The following is a 20,668-nucleotide window of genomic DNA, read 5'->3' on the forward strand; positions in this document are numbered from 1 at the left end:
ATGTAAAAGAAATCAGAAACATAATCCTGTTGAATTCAGTCGCGCATTGACCAACCCATTGATAGTTTCCAGTGATAGCTTCACTCAATATGGAATCACCACGTCCTCGCCAACCACATTTCATGTTAGGAGGGACAGTGAAGTAGATGAAGACAGGATTACACGGGATGGAAAAATGAGAAAATTAAATGCATTCTTCATGAACTTCACAAAAAATTAGTTTGTATTTAGATCGTGTGGTAACAAGGCTGTCATAATTATTGTATGTAGAATTCAGTCATGTCTTAAATCATAAATTTTTTATCTTTTAAAAATAATAATACAACAAACAAATCACTCATAAGCATTAGCTGCAGTGCTGTGTGTCTGTTTTCAATGGATTGCTATAAAGAGGAAAGTAATATCAATGATTCTCTCAGTCTATATAGTAGATAGAGGAGCATATAATAATGTAAAGGTCTCATTACAGAGGAAGAGTTTATAAAGGAAGCAAACTGAAGGGAAGTGAGTAGAGCATCTGTGTATTAAATGTGTGCAGAATGATGAGTGAATGAGGTGGTGAGTGGTGTCATTCCTGCATCTCATCTGGTCTGTCGTGTGGGTTAATCATTCCGGGTACGTCCAGCAGTAATTGACGTTTCTTAGTCTGCTCCTCCAGAAGTTGTCTCTCTCTTTCTTCAAGATAAAGGTCAGAGGCATCTTCACCAGTGTACTCCTAAAGACAGTACAATCAATAACTTACACACTATCAATTCCCTAAAACCAATAACTCAATGCGCTATCAAATCCCTTATGTCATGAAGTGACTAAGTTTCTAAGTAACTTGATGCTATTACCTTAATTTGTACAAGAAAATCTCTGAGATGTTCTTTGAAGCTGGGTATGTTTTTATTCAAATAAAATAATCCTTCAATAAATACCTTGATCTGGGCACTGAAGTAGAAAAAGACAAGAGATTAAGTAAGTACATTTGAAGAGGTAATTTGATTTAGGTATCACTGATTTTACTTACTCTGAGAGATGTCCAAATGCTTGCTTAATGAGTGTAGCAACATATTCTTGAAGGAAGAAGGCATTGGTAACAGCCTTTATAGCATCAGGATCAAATAGCAGTACTGGGATCTTATCTTCTTCAACCAATTGAAACATGTAAGCGAGAATAGTAGCATGCATTGTTAGACCTATACAGAAAAGTTAAAGTAATAGTACCAAGAGTAAATATTATTTAATCTTGATAATTATTTAATCTTGATAATACTAACATCATTCAAAAAGGGTCTTTGTAATACTTACATGTACAATAGTACACGTATCATTTTGCTCACTTGCTGTGTGTGAGGTATCAGTAACTACTGCTAGAACGTGTTGCATCAAGTCCAAGAAATAAGTCTTGAAGAAAACTGGAGCTTGTTCTGAGGTGGAGAACTTTTGAAGGAGAGAATAGAGTATGTTGAGACCAATCTCTGCCACATTTCTCATTGTGTGCTTTAATGCCCAAATGACAGAATCAACGTATAGCTTGAACATAGGTGAGGGTATCTGTAAAAGAGCTGGAGAGAAAACAATCTTTAAGTGGCTGTAACTCAAAAATTTGAGATCGGAATTAGCTCAAACTTTTTATGTAGCATAAGTACATCAATATGTATCAGAAAATGTAATAAAAATGGGGGGTGATTTCGGAGCCATTTTTTTGGAAAAACCATGGGCTATAGCCTTGGGTACTTTTCAGAAATTTGGAGTTTTTAAAACATGGCCATAACTCGAAAAATTTAAGTCGGAATTGGCTCAAACTTTCTACACAGCATAAGGACATCAATATGTATCAGAAAATGTAATAAAAATTGGGGGTGATTTTGGAGCCATTTTTTTGGAAAAACCATGGGCTATAGCCTTGGGTACTTTTCAGAAATTTGGAGTTTTTAAAAAATGGCCATAACTTGAAAAATTTAAGTCGGAATTGACTTAAACTTTCTACGTAGCATAAGTGCATCAATATGTATCAGAAAATGTAATAAAAATTGGGAGTGATTTCGGAGCCATTTTTTGGAAAAAACCATGGGCTATAGTACCGTGAAATTGTCCTATTGGGGTGATTTCAAAAAGCATGAGGTACATGTACATGACCAATGGGAGAAGGATTTATACAATGTACAATGTAGATAAAACTTACATGGAAAGCAATGCTGTGTAAAGCACTGCAGCATGCAGAAGAAGTGTAGCCTGTGTTCAGGGAACTCCTCCATATCTTTATTCAGCATTTCCAGTGTGCATTCAAACAATGCCTCCATAATAGTGGGGACATCAGTAATAGCTTGTTCCTAATACGCATGGCAAAATAAAGTTTAAAAATACAAGTGTCTTTAATTATTATAATTTATATTTACTTGCAGTTTCTCGACTATACAAGTAACTGTACTCAGTACTTCTGGCTCACGAGCTTGCGGGACATTTTTATTATAGTCAATTAAAATGGCGTCCAGTAACGGAGGAAGAAAGTGTTCTCTGACCTAAAGAAAAGTCAGGTGTCTTGCTCAATCTTTTTGTCATCTCTCTCTCTATTTTCTTTCCCTTACCATGATGGTATCGTGACATTTTGAGACCCAGCAGGAAAGGAATTTGAGTGTTTCTTTTTTAATTGTTCTCATGCCAGCAATCAACGGTTGCTTTGTTACATGCTCACCTAAAAAAATTCAAAATTTTCACGAATACACCTCATTAATTATTCATTATAATTAGACCACACCTCCTGTCATGACTGCATTGGATATGTTCTCACTGAGACACTTGTACACATTAAGGAGATCAAGATATATTCTTGCCAACTAAAAACAAAGATAAAATGTAAATAAAATTGATATTATAATGCACACACAATATCAGAATACAAATACATGTACATGTAATCACGCTTAGTACATATACCTGAATGACAAACGGATGTCCCACAGCAGAACATGCTCTAACATTAATTTTAAGTACATGACCCAACTGCTTTATACAATCAGGATTCTGTAAGACTGTGAGATCCTAGAGAAAAAGATGACAAGTATTATATGATAATAATAAATGTAAGAAATGGTCATGTACAGAAGTTGCTCTTTGTATGATACTGTCCCACAGTTCATTAGGCAGTGCCATATACTTCTCTATCAGTCTCTCTCTAGCAACATCATCCTAATAAATACATAAAATAATAGTAATAATAATAATAATAATAATAATAAGGTTTTGTTTGTACATGCATGTTCATTATTTTTACTTATAATAATAATAATAATAATAATGGTAAAATAAATAAATAAATAATAATAATAAACTAACAATGATTATATACACCACTTACTGTTTGTGCTGATATCATGTATCCAACAGCTTCATAAAAGGTGTGGACCTGATGTGGCTCAAGGTCACATATTATTGCTCTTATGTTGTTCAGTATCTCTTCAATGAATGGCATCACTTCTTGAGGTTGGAGCTAAAAAAAGAAATAATTATCAGAATATGTAGCTGTAGATTTTTAACATGCAAGTCTAAAAATATATTATATTGTACCTGCACAAAGCTAAAAAAAGAAATAATTATCAGAATATGTAGCTGTAGATTTTTAACATGCAAGTCTAAAAATATATTATATTGTACCTGCACAAAGCTAAAAAAAGAAATAATTATCAGAATATGAAATATGTAGCTGTAGATTTTTAACATGCAAGTCTAAAAATATATTATATTGTACCTGCACAAAGTGTCTTCTGCATTTCTGAGCTATTTTGATGAAAGTATCACAAGCCATGTCTTGCACTCCTTCGTGTGTCTCTACATTACGTGGTTATTAATAACCATGCCCTCTTTAATAACTAACCATGCATAAATTCAAACAGCTTGTTGACAACGGTTTTAAGGAATTTCCAATGGGCTCTACACACATAAACAATTAAAAATGAAATATAAGATACATCAAATGCATACATATGCAATTAGTTAAAGATTGATTGACCATAAAATTAATAAATCGCATGATAAAGAAAACAAACAATTGCAATAAGCCAAATATGTAATATGAAACACATACTACACACAGTACACAGCAACAGTATCACACAAGAATACACTGAATTAACATATGTACATGGACATACAAGAACACAAATACAATTAAATATGTACATTAACATATGCAGTTTGGCATAAACCAATCAACTATACTGTAGGCTATACCTTAAGAAGCGAGGATACTGTCCTACTATGTACATTATGTTAGAAGCAACAATGGCCTTGTTGTCCTTTCCCTTCTTTTGTTCACACATGCTGAGGAGCTCCTGTGTGAGGAAGAGAGAGAGAGAGAAAAGGGAGTCATATAATAATAATAATAATAATAATAATAATAGTAATATTAATAAGGATATATAAAGGGCTTCACCTTGATGACAGTCACCAAGAATCTCTTCTCATCTTCTTCATGCATCGCGCCACTAATGGATCCAATGGCCCAGCATAACTAAAACAAAAAATACATGTACATCTAGTGCCTTCATTGCCCACAACTCCTTCTCAATCTTTATACATGTACATGTACTTACTGTGTTTAGATTCTTCCATGACCATTCTGAGCCATTGGCCTGTCTGTATAGCTTATCAGTCATGAGCTGCTCTGTATCAGAGTAATCCAAATGAGTTAGATAAACTGAGAAAGAGAGAGGGGGGGAAGAGGTAAGGAATGAAGAAAAAGAGAGAGATGTAAGACCTTCCATGAATTATAATAGTACAAAAGGATTAATACTAATTGTTACATGTAGAGTACAATTCATGAACATCACATGATGCATGTACATGTACTCTCTTTTAAAGGAAACATTACTCACATCAAACAAGAGTGCTTTCTATAGCACCACCCAATGTACATGTAGCACATTATAATACATGCAAATATTATACTAAACATAAATGTACTGCATTCATTATAAATGTACTGCATTCATTATAAATGTACATGTAGCAATTAAGTATAGGTTCTATGGTACATGCATATAACATTTACCTAGTGTTTCCCTCATTGTCTTGTACATGTTGATCGCGTCAGTGTCTTTCATTGTCTCCCGTACAACCTCCCCCTGGTCATTCTCAACCACTATCACTTCTTCTGGTTTAGCCATGCGACTTATCATCACAAGCCGGACCTAATAAAAGGGGTGTGGTCAGACAGAACCACGCCCACCAGAGATGCTACCTTGGAGAGGACCGGATGAAAGACTTGTCGCCTGTGATGAGGAGGAGACGAGGTTGATATAAGAAGGGGAGAGTGAGAGGCAGAGAAAGGATTCTCACGGTAAAGCCCGGCGGCAAAATGATTCCAATATTCGAGACAAATCTTAAATATCTCCTTTTCCTCGACAACAGAAATGAGAACCAGGTAATGTAGAGCCTTATATGGTATTAAAAAAAGAGAATGTACAAATGTACATATGTGCAATAATATATGTCATACCTCAAGGAGTGTATTTTGCATTTCAGCCTAAAGTGTGTAAAAATAAATAAAATAAAAAATATATGACACACGTTTTTCTGCATGTTGTATACATAGTACATACATGTACATATTTTATTGCAGTTAAAATAACCTTCTCAACTAACAGTAAAACTCCTGCTAGTTACTAATAAAAAAATTAAGGCACAATCTATTTCAGCATGACACAATTACTCTGCTAACCCATTTACAGTAAATAAATAAATGTACAGTACATGTACATGCAGATTATATAACCTTTGATTCTATTAGTTGCTGGTGCTCCTTGAGAAATGTGCATATGAATAAAGCCAGGTTCTGTATAAAGAACTGCTCAGAGTCTAATCCTTTCTTATATGCCTCTCTGATGTTAGTGGAGAGGGGGAGCATCTGAAAGAAAGAAAATATATTATAATTATTATAATAATGCAACTACATGTACATGAATTATTACTCAATGTGTATATACATATGTACGTATATGTACATGTGTGTGTATAGAACTGACTTGTTTGAGTTGAGTCATAACAAGAGAGAACATAACGATATATTGTTCACTGTACTGCTCTTCAGCCTGTATACCAGCTGGAGTGAGAAATATATATAAAAAAAGAAAATAAAAACAATATTTTAATGATACAACTGTACAGTAAATGTACCTATCTCTGTTAGACATTTCAGTGTTACATTCCTGAAAGCTGGCACATTGAGAAACTGCCAACAAAATAAACTAAATAGATAATATGTCACATGACTATACCTTGTATATGAGTGTTGATATCAGTTTGGTCTCAAATACGTAGCCTAATGGGATCCATGTCAAGAACTTTAAGAGCGTCTCCAACGTTTCGCTGATAAGAGAAGGACTCTGAGAATTATCCTATGAAAACAATAAGACAAAGATCGAGGAATGATGTTGTTAGCAGCATGCAAGTATGACATATTATACCATAACGAAAGAGCATAGCTGGAATATCTGTGAAAACTCTCCACACATGCTGTCTTTGAGATGCTTCGCTTTAACTTGCGTCATCTGACCACTACTGAAATCAAACACTTCCTCACTATAAACAAATGAAAATGAACACAAGTCATATACCCCGACCAGTATACATCAGCCACAATATGAAACAGAAAGATAAACAAGTAACATACATTGTACACGCAATAAAAATAACCATACACATACCAATATCAGTTATCTGTCAATATTAATTCATATAAATCAAGGAGCTGCATGTACATGCAAAATACAATACAGTACATGTATCTTTATTAAATGAACAAAAAATACTGTATGCTCCAAGTCCCTGTGCTATAGTACAGGGTCATTGGCCAAATTTCGCCAAAAATGAAAAGGAGAGAATTTTCAATTTTAGTAATATTTTCTGATAAACATACATGTACATGTTCTTATGCTGTGTAGAAATTAATTAAGTTTGAGCTGATTCCAATCAAAATTAAATTTTTAATAATTTTTTAAGTTGCTCCAAAATTGGGCCAAAGTATATAGGGCTATACAGGGACTTGCGGGTGAAATTTTGCCAAAAATAAAAAGAGAAGATTCTTAATTTTTCTTTGTAGTATATGTACTAATAAAAAATTATAAAAAAAGGTTTTAAAGCATCAGAACTACATGTAAATGTCAAGTATAGTACATGGATTTAAGTGTGAAGATGTACATGTACTTCCTTGCCAAAACTACAATAAAAAAATTACCCATTACAATACATGCACACTAAACACTGTGTACCTGAGGAGTTTTAAGATGGACATGTTGTTCTGACAGAGAGACTTGTTAGTTTTACTAGAGCCAACAATATCACTAATAAATGTGGGCCAATTTCGAGGCCACTCATGTTTAACGATCTGGACAAGGATGATGTTAAGCTTTGAAAGGTAAACCTTTTGTTCCTACAGAAGGAAGAAGAGAGATCATTATTACAAAGAAAATAGCGTGAAAAGGAATAAAAGACAAAGTGAAAAGGAGACAAAAGAAGTAGCAAGATTGTATTATTATGACGAGTGCAATCACACTAACCAATAGTGTATCAGCATCAGATGAATACTTAATAATGAGGCCAACGATGTACTTCTTAATACCTAAGAAGCATGTAATGAAACAAATTGTTATTTTATATCAAGCCACATACCTTCACATTGTTGTCTCGGAAGTATCTTCCATCTTGTCTTTATGAGTGATTCAAGGATTTGAAGAGCAAAGTACTGCAGAGATAAAGAGAAATACATAATATATGTACATGTGTACATGGAATGATACACTTGCATGAAAAGCAGAAGCGAATGAAACACAACCACTCTCTATTGAATAATAAAAGCATGTACATGTACATAAACAAAAGATTTTTGGTATTACTATAACCTGTGAATTAACTGATATTGCAGATGTACAACTTTTTAAAATAAAGGTAAAAAAAATTATGGAAATTGCTACATTATTCTGTTCCTACTTTTGTTTGTTGATCTTGCGAAAATTCTAGGATAGCATCAACACGCGTCCACGCATCAGCATGTTCCTTGAATTCATGGAGTATCCTACCAGCAATCTGTTGCTGTAATGAAGAGAAAGATAAAAAGGTTAATTATTTTGCGGCCTTACTTCTGCTCCAGTGCTAGAGTAGAAACAGGCTACGACAGAATCCAACAATGCAATGTCTAATTTTTGATTGAAATCCAACAAAGTCATTGCTTTATCGGCAAAAGCAGGAGCAGCATTGTATGTACCAGGAGATGTCAACAAATCAGCAGAACCAGCCATGATTATACATTCACTATAGCGTAGGTTAGTACGAAGCTAAGAATCCCAATAGTCAATATATAATATTCTAAATTATAATAATTAATTATAATTATATTATAACTGACTTACATTAAATCTCTAGACAAAATGTTAAAGTATTAAAATCTTACGGACAAAATTCAATTCCAGGAGTGTTTTAAGTACTGCCAAGTATGTAATGGGCTCGTTTTGATGGTCAGTTGTGGAGTGAGTAATTTTAAATGATTGGTGAGCTGGGGCGGCATAAAGCAACGTGTTACGGTGGACTTAGAGCCTCAGGATAAAACTTGGAGTCTTCCTCGTTGCGTCTGTACTGCACTGAAAGCCGAAAGCAATGGAAATGGTTAAAAATATGGAGTATCAATGCTTCAATGACCAGCTTTAGGGCAGAAAAGACCGGTTTACTTGGTAGGCGTGGTCTCTTGATTAATAAATAAACTTGCACGTGCAAACCATGTTCGAGTTTCCCCCGGTAATAAATCACGTGACCTTAAATAGGTGTGGTTATAGTTATTAACCGTGGGTGTAGCTGGTTAATTATAACGTGGGTGTTGCAAATGCAATTATGATGTTTGCAAGCAGTGTAAATACAAACAGATAACTTTCAAATAAATTTCATAATTGGTACTATTGAAAGCTACCAGTGTAAAATTACAACAGGTCTAGAATTAAATCCAGAATAAAAAAGATGATGATAAAAATGATAATGATAAATATTATTAATAATAACAGTAACAACAACATAATAATAATAGTTTAAAATCAATGAATACAATACACATACATGTCATCACGGAGACTGTGGGGATTCTGTTCCATTTGTGCTTGCTTCGGACTCGCTTGCTCTCAGCCATCTTGTGGACTCTGTTCTCCCTCTATCTCTACCAGAGACTCCCCTCTTGTTCTTATGATTTGAACTAACTCCAGGGATAGGTAGATCAGTAATCACATCATCCTCAAGCTCACTATCAATAACAACGACTGAGGGAGAGGGAGGGGAAAGATTCTCGTTTCCGGTGTCTTCTTCTTCTATAACCTTTATTTCCTCTTGTCCACCCCCAGGAAGGTCTACTGTTATTGTATAATGACCGACTGAGCCTTGTCTATGTCTTGGTCTTCTCTCTGTCACTGTGCTTCCGCCATTACTGGTTTCGTTTGTCGATACGGCCTCGGGTTTCATTAGTTTTCTCTTTACTGCTAGTCCAACGAAGCATATAATGGATCCTATTATGAATCCGACTAGTAAACCGCCAATGACTCCTCCTACCATCTCACCTACTGATGGCATAGTTGTAGTACCAACAGAGCCTATAGTGGGTTGAACAGTAGGTGCATGTAAGGTACTAGTGACAGGTTCAGTGGTGACTAAGATGATACGAGTGGTGGTGACTAAAGTGGTACGAGTGACGGTGACTATGGGAGTGCTAGAAACAGCATTTCTAGTGGAAGAAGTGGATACAGTAGTAGAGGCAGTAATGGTTCTGACTGTTTTTGATGGAATATTACTTGAAGATGGTACAAATACTATGCTAATGCTTGTACTACTTGCACTGTTTGGTGGAGCACAATAATCGAGTGTATTTGATGGAGGATTCATGGCTTCTTGAGCTTTACTCAGTAATTTGTTAATACAGGAGCCATTCTGCCAGGAACAGTACAGGTCACGGGATTCCAAGCATTCCATGCATGTCATGTATCTTGAGCAATTTCCATGTGTCACGTCAGCAACTAGACCCTCAGTACTTGCATAGATCCTTCGTATCTTAGTCTCATTTGAGATACTGAGTAACATCTCTATTACTGACTCATTGCTTAACTTGATGTCATCTAATGTCTTGAATAGTTTGCCATTAGAAAAAACTGATGTAAATATCCTTCCATCTTTAGTGCCTACATATACTGCCTCATAAACTGAGTTATTGTATTTGAACATATCGACTACTATTGATGTGAATGTTTGTCCATCTCTTGTTAAAATAGCAGAGGATTCAACTTCCCCAACTAACAACTGATGACGTTGAGACTCGGATTCAGAACGTTGTCGTCCCGACTTTCCAGGACAGACGAATGCATTCTCCATTTCTTCTGCCAGTGTAGTAGAAGACCCAGTTACATAATATTTAATTTGGGTATCACTGTCAAACAGGGAGTTAATGTTTCCAGTCACAGTTGGATCAAAACTAAACTTACAAACAGCTGTGCCTTCAGGGCCATTGATAGATGAAGAGAAAGTAGCATACAGCGTTGGGGATGGTGTCGAATCATTTTGCCAGTTCAAGTAAGTAGATATAATTCTATCATAATAAAATTTGGGGGAAGATTTGTGTCGGGAGTAAGAGCAAGTAATGCGGACTTTCTGAAAAGTACTGAATAAAACTGGAGGGATATTTCCAATCAGAAAACCAGGGTCAGATTTACAAAACCTCACAACACGTGCATAAGTTATTGAATTTCCTTCGTCCACTTCTTCTGCTGGCTCATTCAGAAACACATAAATGTAATCTCCGATCTCGTAGATGCTGACAAAGTCGGTACTGGAGATGGAGAACCAGATAGGACTGCTTGAATGCGTGTTTATGTCAAATGACCTATTAAATCTAAGAGGATGAAGGGCAACTGAGATTCTAAAACTCGTGCTAAATCGCCCAAAGTTTGTCCCAGTGTAGAACCTCCCGTTAGACCCCAATAACCCAATGCTCTTTGAAGTGACAGAATAAGGAGAAAAACCAATTAAAGCATTCCCAGTTTCGAACTCAATCCAATCTGATAAATTATAAATCTTATGGAATGTGCATTTGGGATAGAAGGCATTCGTCCCACAGACCATAACAGAGTCATTGAGTGCCGTCTCCATTGAGTCGTTGGAGAGCATCGCAGCTGATAATGCTGCAGACGAAACTTGCTGCAGTACACGAACCACATTGCCGCACTCTGTGCTAGAGTCTAAGGTCACTGTATCTATTTTACATTGCGATATTCTATCACTGCTGGGCGCTATGGAGAAGGATTCTTTTACCTCTAGTCTCGGGCTGGTGTCGAATGAATAAATGGAGTTGTTTCCGCCAACAAGGAGAACTTGGCCTGCTAGAGAGAGCTGGGTAACTGATAGCCCGGTGCATGCTCTGCCGTACGAGACTGTCCGACAATTAGGAGAACTACTAGCTGTTACTAGAAGGCAAAAGATGGAGGAGAGTAACAGGGCAGCCTTCATGATGAAATTCTTCTTTGCAAAGCTGCGAGAAGACCTCTTTTTTAATAATTATAAAATGCAGGCGTGGTCAAACCAGTACTCCTCCGTATACTTCAATTAGTAAATATTGGGTAGCCTTGGCTTGGTCCTAAAACTCCTATAACTAAATTATGTTTTGTCTCAGAGGGAGAGAAGTGAGAACACATTACACCTTTTAATTACTTTTCCTTTCAATTAGCTGCTACCAAGGCTACTCCACAGGCACAGTTCCTGTCTGGCTCCTGGAAAGCTAAGATCTAATGTTGTGACTGCTTCTCATATTGGTTAGTATCGCATTACATGTTGGGCACTAATTAGAGCGATCCTTTCCCCCATATAGATTCTGTTTCGAAGTCGTCAAAGTTGAGGTGGGTTGGGCAGTAAGAGACGGTACAATGGGGGCGGTATTTAGTGGAGCATTTGAGTTAACGATTTAATAAAAGATCAATTTTAATGCTATTATTGTTATTGTTTTACTAACGTTTGATATATTAGCATTTTCCCTTGTATAGATTTAATGTAATATACCATTGGCATCTAGTTTGCATACATTTGCCTAATGTGTACATCAGATACTCATTTAGTGCATGATGAATATGTGCATGTACATGAATTTATGACCATAATAATTAACGTCCATTAAAAAGGTATGCATGTACCTTTATTTTCCATTTTAATGTCAAAATTTGTTTTTTGTTTTTTACACGAAAATTACAAGTATGTTGTATTTATGTACATGTACATGTAGAGAAGATTTGTAGTTGGCCGGTAGGATTTATTAAGTTCGCATTCCAAGTTATATTTGTTAATTTTTTGTTTTTGGTTGGTATTATTAAAATTTGATTGATTCCTTGATGACTGGATGCTTTGAATATTTCAGTAAATATGAGTGTCATTGCAAATTCCAGCTGCTGTTTTTAACATGGACTGTAGTTTTGGCGCTATTTTGTCTGGGATGAGTGACAGCTACTCTTGACTTTAATTGTACATGTACAAGTAGGAGTAGTACTATTATATTCTTGTCTCTGTGTGTGTGCATGTGAAAGTATCTGCCATAACTACTACAGTGGAATTCATTCTACTTCCTGGTACTAACTACATGTATATGCATGTAGTTTGATGTGTATTTGTTTTCTCTTATAGCTTACCAATTAGCTCTGGCAGTCACCACAGGCTACTGGCTTCAGTATTATCACCTATAAAGTTTCAAAGATTTGTTAGCTCTTCGTCAATTTTGTGTAAGTAATGATATGTTGAATTATGTACATACCTGCATGATCTTCTTTGGTGTGAGGTTCATACTAGACTACAGAGTTCATGAAATTATCATATCATGATATGATAGTGTTTGTATGTCTCAGGATATCTTATCCTCTGTCTGTATAGGAATCATTAGATATTTTAATTTAGTTTATTGTAATTATCGTTACTCCGCTGCTTGTCAATTGTGACTCATAGTTGCGATTATATCTCATAGTTTGGTTGTAAGTGGGTGTGGGTGTGTGTGTGTCTAGTTTTTGATGTGGTCAAACTGTCATGAAAACTGTCACACTTGAATTCAAATATTAACAAGAAGATGCCATTGGATGGCTGTCTCTCCATGTGTGTTTGATATATCACCATAATTGTGAATAGCAGTGGGTATATATCTTTCAATTAAGTAATTTCCTTTCGATTTTGATGCATATGGTCAGACTCAGAGTAAGAGCCCAAATAAGAATCTTTGCTATGTATTGTTCATCTATTTTAAATGTTATTTTAAAGTGAAACATATGAATAATGTATATATTTACAAACATTTATGTGTAAGTATAGTTACATGTTTGTATGTGCATGGAGCTGGATAAATTCTACCTTTTCCATCTCTCCCTCTCTCTCTTTCTCTCTCTTTCTCTCCAGGTAATGAGTATAAGATAGTTAATACTCCTGCATTTGCTGAGTCAATCTCGGAGGGCGATGTAAAGTGGGACAAAAGTAAGTCAACACTTGTTACTGTGTATACATGTATGTACACGTGTATATGTGCATGTGTATGTGCATTTACAGCCTAAAATTAAATAGTTAAATGTCTAATTGTTCATGATTGAGCCTGTGAATTCTTGTTCTGTCATGCCTCTAATTGTCTCTAGTTACATTCATTTCTACATGTACATGTATGTTTGATGGGATGTAATAATTAAGCATAAAAATTGTTAATACAATTGACATGTACACCTACATGTACATGTATCCGTATTTGTATATACCTAGTACCTGCTACCTGTACATGTTTGTTAAATCTACTTAAGTATGTTGTATATGTTTCTCATTGTAAAGGATGATTTAGTAGTGGTGATGTATTTGACACATTCAAGTTTTATGGTATCTTCCTATTACTAGCATAATCATGTGTAAAGCAACCTTCAATAGCTTTCTCATTGACTTCTTTATAGTAGACACATTTGTGGCATCAGCCCATAGACTCCAAGCTATGTTTGTGTACTGCTAATGACCAATGATGGTCTAATGTCATTTGTACTGTCCAGCTAGCTCCCATTACAATGTATAAACTCTAATTACTATTGCTATATAATGATGCATGGCTTCAGTTTTTAGTAGAAGAGAGGGAGAGAGAGGGGGAGAAGAATAAGAGTTTGAAAACTAAAAAATTAAGAATGGCATTCTTGCATTTGCATGACTAGATCTACTGTACATACACATGTACATGTATTAGCTAGTTTGGTTCAGATGTTGGAGATTAGTGATTGATTGCTTTCATGTGATGTTGTATCTATTGATAAACAGCATTGATGGGTATATGTGGGCTCTCCTGGTTTGGTATTACAGATACAAGAATAGTTCATACCATTCATATCTTGTCTCCATGCGATTGAGCACATGGAACTTGTACAGCAACTATAAGTATGATGTATTTCATAATAAATTGTGCAAATATAGTCATACATACATTGTATGTGTGTGTGTGAATAGAGTTGTTTATATCTTTTTTCTATATTCATGATTTGCACACCTTAATTCTTTCCTTTATTAATCCTCTCTCAAAGATGTTGGCGATTTTGTTAAAGAAGACGAAATTATAGCAGAGATTGAAACTGATAAGGTAATTGAATTATGTAGCGTACATGTATTACCTGTGAAAGGATGAGAAGTCATGTCACTGCTATCCTAGATTAACACAATATATGTACATTTTCTGTATAGTAGTAATTCCCATGCATCCAATATTTATGGACTCTCCTAATTTTAGTAGTATAGTGCATTTATGTGTAGAGGATGTTAAAAAAGGATGCATGTAACTGTATCTACTCTATCCAAATCACTTCCTTCACACGTACTTTTAGAAGGTTGTCTCCGGGTTAATTCCCATGAACTACATGTACATGGATATACTTGTACATATAAATTATTACCAGCTGTATTCTTATGTATTGAATCCTACTGATAATCCTATATCTAATCATCTTATTACTCGTTGGGTGGTTTTAATTTAGAGTTCAGTGTAATTCTGATAATTTATTTACTTGTGCATGTGTATTTATTATAATTTCCGCTAAGTCGAGACCGCGGAGGCTTCTTACTATCATATTAAGAAACTTAATTATCAACATGAGCATGTACATATGTGAAGTGTGGTTTCTTATTTTTGATCCTATATTTATATATTTCTCCTTCTCTTTATAGACTGCTATTCCTATACCTTCCCCTGTGTTTGGAATCATTGAAGAAATATTTGTACCTGACGGGGAGAAAGTGGTAGCTGGGGACCAGCTATGCAAAATAAAAGTATCAGGTAAGCACATGTACGTGCATGTACATGTACATGCACATGTACATAATAGAATTGCTTAATTGTGTATTGTCACACTATATACTTATCTCATTAATTATTTGCTATTTGAAGTTCTTTAAAATATTTGTACTTTCTACTCTTGTTAAGTGACAAGATTCACACATTCATCATGCATTATTCATGAGGAGACATAGTACAATTAGTACACAGTCCATAGTAGTAGTGTAGTAGTTGTAGTGATTGTCAGTACATATAATTACATTTGTATATTGGTGTGGCATCTGTTGATATAATTTAAAAGTGCAAGGTCTGTGGTTTCTGTTGCTGTTATGTCACCATGACATCATTGCAGTCCATCTTTGTATGTATACATATTGAATGACACGTACAATAATAGTGTTAGCTGATGTACCCCTTAGCTATTATGAAATAATACTGGTATGTGTATGGATTTGCTCTATGGCCAGTATGGTATTCAGCTCGTGTAGCTCTAAATTACACTTGTTTATGGATTAATGGTATATTATTATGCTGAATGTGAATGTTGTTAATGTTTATTTGTGTTTATGCGAGGAGGTTATTGGGTATAACTTTGTTAGTATTTAGTTGATTCTTTGCTGTCACTGGTCTGCCTCATTTCCTGTGATACTCAGCTAAAGTTTGACAACTTACTACATAACCTCTTAATGAATATAGGAAGACTGTCTGCCTGTGACACTCACTGTTAGATGGTGACATTAAATATATAGAGCTGTAGATTTAGCACTACATGTACAGTAGGTACTGTATATTATGTTAAAATCATTCCACTTTATTAAAAGATATTTTGTAATCTCATTCAACCTCCAAAGATACATGTACATGTATGTATAATGATTTTTATTATTCATTTCCAGCTGAAGCACCTCCTCCAACAGCATCACCTCCTACACCCAAAGAAAGTGCCACACCTCCTCCTCCCCCTCCTTCCCCTCCCTCTGCTCCTCCTCCTCCTTCTGCCCCTTCTGCTGCTGGTCCTATACCAACTACGCCTCCCCCACCTCCTCCTTTACCAAGTACATCCTCTTTTCTATTTCTTTTTCAAATCTACAATGTATTTGCACCAGCTGCATCATGACAATTTAATTTTTAACTTTTAAAATTTTCTAATTTTGTAGCAATGCCATTAGGTAATATTCCTCCTCCTCCTCCTCTTCCGTCATTTTCTGCTCCCTCTCAGTCTGTGGGTGTGGTCAGTCGTTCGGAGAAAAGAGTAAGGAACTGATGACTATTATAATATAGAAATCATTTTTATCATTTCTGCAGTTGTAATGTTAAAATTTTTAATAACTTTGCAATTATTAGCAAATTAATACAGTATGTACATGTACATGTACTTCTATCTTTAATAAACTTAGATGTACATGTATGATTATTAACTTTTGTTTTTCATGTCAATCCTTCTCTCTCTCTCTCTCTCTCTTTGTTTCCAGACAAAGATGTCAAGGATGAGACAGAGGATAGCCGAGAGGCTCAAGGAGGCACAGAATGTCAATGCAATGCTCACCACTTTCAACGAAGTGGACATGTCTAGCGTCATTGAGCTTAGGAAGAAGTTTCAAGACGCATTTGTAAAGAAGCATGGTATCAAGCTTGGATTCATGTCGCCATTTGTAAAGGCAGCTTGCTCAGCACTTGAGGATCAACCAGTAGTAAATGCAGGTTATTAGTCTTTTCTTAATTTAAATTACAGCACACGTAATTATTATAAAAAATTTTTTACACTTATTAAATTTTTATGGGTTATTGCTATTGATCAAAAATGATCAAAATTTCATGTGTCTTTGTGTATCCTTATTATAGTTATTGATAATAATGAAATCATCTATAGAGATTACATTGATATCAGTGTTGCAGTAGCTACACCAAAGGTAACAGCAGTGCAGTATTTTATACTCATTTATTAGTTCGTTTATTTAATTCACATGCAGGGTTTAGTTGTTCCTGTTGTAAGAAATGTCAATGTTATGAATTATGCTGACATTGAAAAAGAGATTGCAAGCCTGGGACAAAAGGTATTTTCTGATGCTTTTTGATGTATTTATGCTGTTCAGAAAGTTTGGGACAATTCTGACTTTAATTTTTTGAGTTATGTCCATTTTAAAAATGAGCCAATTTCTGAAAAATGCCCAATGCTATAGCCCATGGTTTTTTCCGAAAAATAGCTCCGAAATCACCCCCCATTTTTATTACATTTTCTGATACATATTGATGTCCTTATGCTATCTAGAAAGTTTGAGCCAATTCCGACTTAGATTTTTCGAGTTATGGCCATTTTTTAAAAACTCCAAATTTCTGAAAAGTACCCAAGGCTATAGCCCATGGTTTTTTCCGAAAAATGGCTCCGAAATTACCCCCAGTTTTTATTACATTTTCTGATACATATTGACGTCCTTATGCTATGTAGAAAGTTTGAGCCAATTTTGACTTAAATTTTTTGAGTTATGGCCATGTTTTAAAAACTCCAAATTTCTGAAAAGTACCCAAGGCTATAGCCCATGGTTTTTTCCGAAAAATGGCTCCGAAATCACTCCCCATTTTTATTACATTTTCTGATACATATTGACGTCCTTATGCTATCTAGAAAGTTTGAGCCAATTTTGACTTAAATTTTTCCAGTTATAGCCATTTGAAATGTTGTATAAAGTTTGTGCCATTTTTTAAACTTTTGGTAGTGCCTATAAGTATACTTATACATGCCTCATGATTTTCCTTTTCTGTACAGGCAAGAGATGTGCATTGGCAGTAGAGGATATGGATGGAGGTACTTTCACTATCAGTAACGGAGGAGTGTATGGCTCAATGTTTGGTACACCAATCATTAATCCACCACAGTCAGCCATACTGGGCATGCACGGGGTCTTTGATAGACCTGTTGCTATTGAAGGAAAAGTAAGCCCTGTTATTATTAATCGAAAATAAACATAATAGAAATTGTCACATTATTTTCGATAGTAATACAATTAATATTTTACAGGTTGAGATTCGCCCAATGATGTATATAGCACTAACCTATGATCATAGATTAATTGATGGTCGTGAAGCTGTGCTCTTCCTTAGGAAAATCAAGTCAGGAGTTGAAGACCCACGCAGTCTGTTATTAGACCTTTAGATGTAATTGTATGTGGACTGTATACTATATGTTTAATGGAGTGTACATGTACACACACGCTATACAATAATAAATAGAAATGATGTATACCAATGGTTCTTTTATGTGTGTGCAATGTACATTAATAGTAGCTTCATATTAATATTGAGTTACTATCACTCAGAGAGAATTACGGCAGCCTTTTGCGCTTTCATTTCTTCAAACAAATACGCAGTACCTATTCTTTTACAATCAAAATTAAATTGTGAACAAAGTTGTCATTTAATGTATGTATAGATGGTGTACTGTACACGATTGTGAGTTTAATTTTCTGATTTCTTGTTCTGTTTGAGAGGAGACATGATGAATACATAAAATAGTATCAGGATTATGAATATAAATATAGCCGCTAGTGTCGTTTTTCTGTTCTCCTTTCTCAAATGAGCCAGCTTGCTTTCTAGTTTTGAAAAATACAAAACATGAACTACACGCTCAATATAGTACATGTAGCTAAATGATTATTAGGCTCAGTACTTTACTCTGCTTAGTTTATGGCTAAGGTTTGTTGCAATACCTTTCTCCTCCACGTCTGCTTTTAGTGTTTCGGCTATTTTGTACAATATTCTCCTGCAAAAGAGGCTGAAATATGATCTACAGGCATCATTTTTTAAATCTCTAACCTGTCTGGCTCATTTGTAACCGATTTGAGTTGATTATCAATATCATCTAGTTGTATCTTAAAAGCTGCTGTCTCCTTCTCCAAACGACTAATCTGAAATATACTACATTGTAGCTGCACATGGCAGTCTTGTTTCAAGCTCACCTGACCAACTATTGTTGTAGCAGCAGACATGATGATGACATAGATATTAGAGTAAATATGATGATGATTGCTGCTTCAGCCACACCCATTTATTTTTTATTATTAGGGACAGTTTTTTATTATTAGTATTTATAGTATAATTTTTGATTAAAAGACAAGATATAACTGAATATAATACCTACATTTCGTCATAACATTGTAATGGGAAAAGTGCAGTTACATTAAGTGCAGTTAGATCTACATTATCATTGTCAGAATGATCATCGTCAATCTTGATAGTTTCATTGGATATCTCTTGTTGCTTTGCATGTATTTCCTCCAACTACAAAGATAACAGTATAAAGGTAGAATCAGCCTCAACCCAACCATTACTCTTTGTGTAAGTCTTTCCTTGATGACATTTTTCACAAGTTTCCTTTTTTTCAAAAGCTCATACTGCATACATCAGTTCTTCTGACTTTAAAATTACCTCTTCCAATACTCTGTAAAGGATTGAACGTAGCCTTTTTATAACTATACAGAGCTGTTTACGTTTCCGAGCTATTTTCTGAGTCAGAGTCTGAGCCTTTAGTAGTACCACTCTCTTCCATTTTTAAAGCTAACAGCCTAGCATACTAGCAGCACCGCCAAAACATAGGCGTGGTTTCCAGAATTTCATTAATATCATTATTATTCATAGACATCGAACAACAAAAGCGCAGTGGCGCAAAAAATGGCCCAAGTACTGATTCTTTCTACTATTATATCGATTTGGAATTATAGCAACCTGCAGGTCCTTGCTTATGGCATTTGCAGTGCTCATTCTAGGTCTTTGCTCTGGCCTAGCTCAGGCTTTTTTTCATGACTGCTCAGAACCTGGTGCTCAAGTTATTACATTAGAGAGGAAGAGCATTGCATTGATAGATGATGTTGGTTATTATTATTCTGCTGCAGTCTACATGTGTCACAACAATGAGTACATACCAGTTTGCTCTAATGCAATACGGTCATTTGAGGCAGCCTTAGTGTGCTCTACTACATTAGATCTGTATGCAACTAATGGTATGTTAAGTGAAAGATACATGCACCAATTTCATATTTAATTTTAACAGTTCCTGGAGTTGCAATTGGCAATTTATCAGACTATCAGCCAGATAAATATAGAGGGCCTTACTACAAAAATGTGACGTGTCTGGGAAATAAAATAGATCCAAGCCTTTGTCATGTTGAGGTTGGTTATGATAACAGGTCATGCAGAGGTCATGGTGGGGTTGCTGTTGTTTCATGCTTCACTGAAGGTAGGTATTTCAATTTTGGCTTTTACATTGATCATTTTTTCTTAAATCTAGGTTGTGAGGAGTCCCTAGTAAGCATTGATAGTACAGTATCATCACTATCATATGATTATTATAATGGA

At 35.2% G+C, this 20,668-nt stretch overlaps 6 protein-coding genes and 1 long non-coding RNA gene across 7 annotated transcripts in view; 3 read left to right on the forward strand and 4 right to left on the reverse strand.

Annotated features, from left to right (window-relative positions):
- Positions 1-380: 380 nt before the first annotated feature.
- Positions 381-8,692, reverse strand: LOC100633509 (exportin-1). Its single transcript, XM_003385555.3, has 30 exons — positions 8,391-8,692; positions 8,121-8,346; positions 7,972-8,073; positions 7,654-7,726; positions 7,542-7,603; positions 7,254-7,414; positions 6,450-6,564; positions 6,261-6,380; positions 6,160-6,214; positions 6,009-6,085; positions 5,759-5,890; positions 5,483-5,509; positions 5,225-5,419; positions 5,036-5,174; positions 4,578-4,681; positions 4,418-4,495; positions 4,216-4,316; positions 3,860-3,915; positions 3,734-3,813; positions 3,344-3,475; positions 3,088-3,174; positions 2,923-3,027; positions 2,744-2,822; positions 2,574-2,680; positions 2,385-2,507; positions 2,171-2,318; positions 1,326-1,550; positions 1,013-1,181; positions 837-933; positions 381-715 (listed from the first exon to the last, which is right to left on the reverse strand). Exons 2-30 carry the CDS (start codon positions 8,277-8,279, stop codon positions 569-571), a joined length of 3,255 nt encoding a protein of 1,084 aa, XP_003385603.3. The 5' UTR covers positions 8,280-8,346; positions 8,391-8,692; the 3' UTR covers positions 381-568.
- A 206-nt stretch (positions 8,693-8,898) lies between these two features.
- On the reverse strand, positions 8,899-11,532 carry LOC105312297 (semaphorin-5B-like). The gene has a single exon (XM_011404834.2). The coding sequence runs from the start codon at positions 11,509-11,511 to the stop codon at positions 9,091-9,093; it is 2,421 nt and encodes an 806-aa protein (XP_011403136.1). The 5' UTR covers positions 11,512-11,532; the 3' UTR covers positions 8,899-9,090.
- Positions 11,533-11,577: 45 nt separating this feature from the next.
- On the forward strand, positions 11,578-17,429 carry LOC100633634 (dihydrolipoyllysine-residue succinyltransferase component of 2-oxoglutarate dehydrogenase complex, mitochondrial-like). The gene is made up of 12 exons (XM_019995006.1): positions 11,578-11,684; positions 11,729-11,813; positions 11,870-11,897; positions 12,673-12,767; positions 13,429-13,503; positions 14,574-14,629; positions 15,211-15,319; positions 16,216-16,374; positions 16,477-16,571; positions 16,792-17,020; positions 17,162-17,229; positions 17,290-17,429. Exons 1-12 carry the CDS (start codon positions 11,661-11,663, stop codon positions 17,392-17,394), a joined length of 1,128 nt encoding a protein of 375 aa, XP_019850565.1. The 5' UTR covers positions 11,578-11,660; the 3' UTR covers positions 17,395-17,429.
- A 658-nt stretch (positions 17,430-18,087) lies between these two features.
- LOC109581163 (dihydrolipoyllysine-residue succinyltransferase component of 2-oxoglutarate dehydrogenase complex, mitochondrial-like) lies at positions 18,088-18,639 on the forward strand. Its single transcript, XM_019995010.1, has 2 exons — positions 18,088-18,250; positions 18,336-18,639. The coding sequence occupies exons 1-2, from the start codon at positions 18,113-18,115 to the stop codon at positions 18,468-18,470; spliced, it is 273 nt and encodes a 90-aa protein (XP_019850569.1). The 5' UTR covers positions 18,088-18,112; the 3' UTR covers positions 18,471-18,639.
- Positions 18,640-18,663: 24 nt separating this feature from the next.
- On the reverse strand, positions 18,664-19,363 carry LOC109581160 (uncharacterized). Its single transcript, XM_019995007.1, has 4 exons — positions 19,273-19,363; positions 19,130-19,221; positions 19,024-19,076; positions 18,664-18,906 (listed from the first exon to the last, which is right to left on the reverse strand). Exons 1-4 carry the CDS (start codon positions 19,300-19,302, stop codon positions 18,773-18,775), a joined length of 309 nt encoding a protein of 102 aa, XP_019850566.1. The 5' UTR covers positions 19,303-19,363; the 3' UTR covers positions 18,664-18,772.
- A 37-nt stretch (positions 19,364-19,400) lies between these two features.
- On the reverse strand, positions 19,401-19,908 carry LOC109581164 (uncharacterized). The gene is made up of 3 exons (XR_002184536.1): positions 19,804-19,908; positions 19,645-19,754; positions 19,401-19,594 (listed from the first exon to the last, which is right to left on the reverse strand). It is a non-coding gene; the product is annotated as an uncharacterized LOC109581164 (long non-coding RNA).
- A 146-nt stretch (positions 19,909-20,054) lies between these two features.
- Positions 20,055-20,668, forward strand: part of LOC100633762 (dihydrolipoyllysine-residue succinyltransferase component of 2-oxoglutarate dehydrogenase complex, mitochondrial-like) — a 6,836-nt gene continuing 6,222 nt past the window's right edge. The window contains exons 1-3 of the mRNA XM_019995014.1: positions 20,055-20,313; positions 20,364-20,549; positions 20,601-20,617. Of these exons, the coding sequence (XP_019850573.1) occupies positions 20,055-20,313; positions 20,364-20,549; positions 20,601-20,617 (462 nt within the window). The remainder of the gene's footprint in view (positions 20,314-20,363; positions 20,550-20,600; positions 20,618-20,668) is intronic.

Source organism: Amphimedon queenslandica, unplaced genomic scaffold, assembly GCF_000090795.2.
Source record: "Amphimedon queenslandica unplaced genomic scaffold, v1.1 AMPQUscaffold_13457, whole genome shotgun sequence".
NCBI classification, from domain to species: domain Eukaryota; kingdom Metazoa; phylum Porifera; class Demospongiae; order Haplosclerida; family Niphatidae; genus Amphimedon; species Amphimedon queenslandica.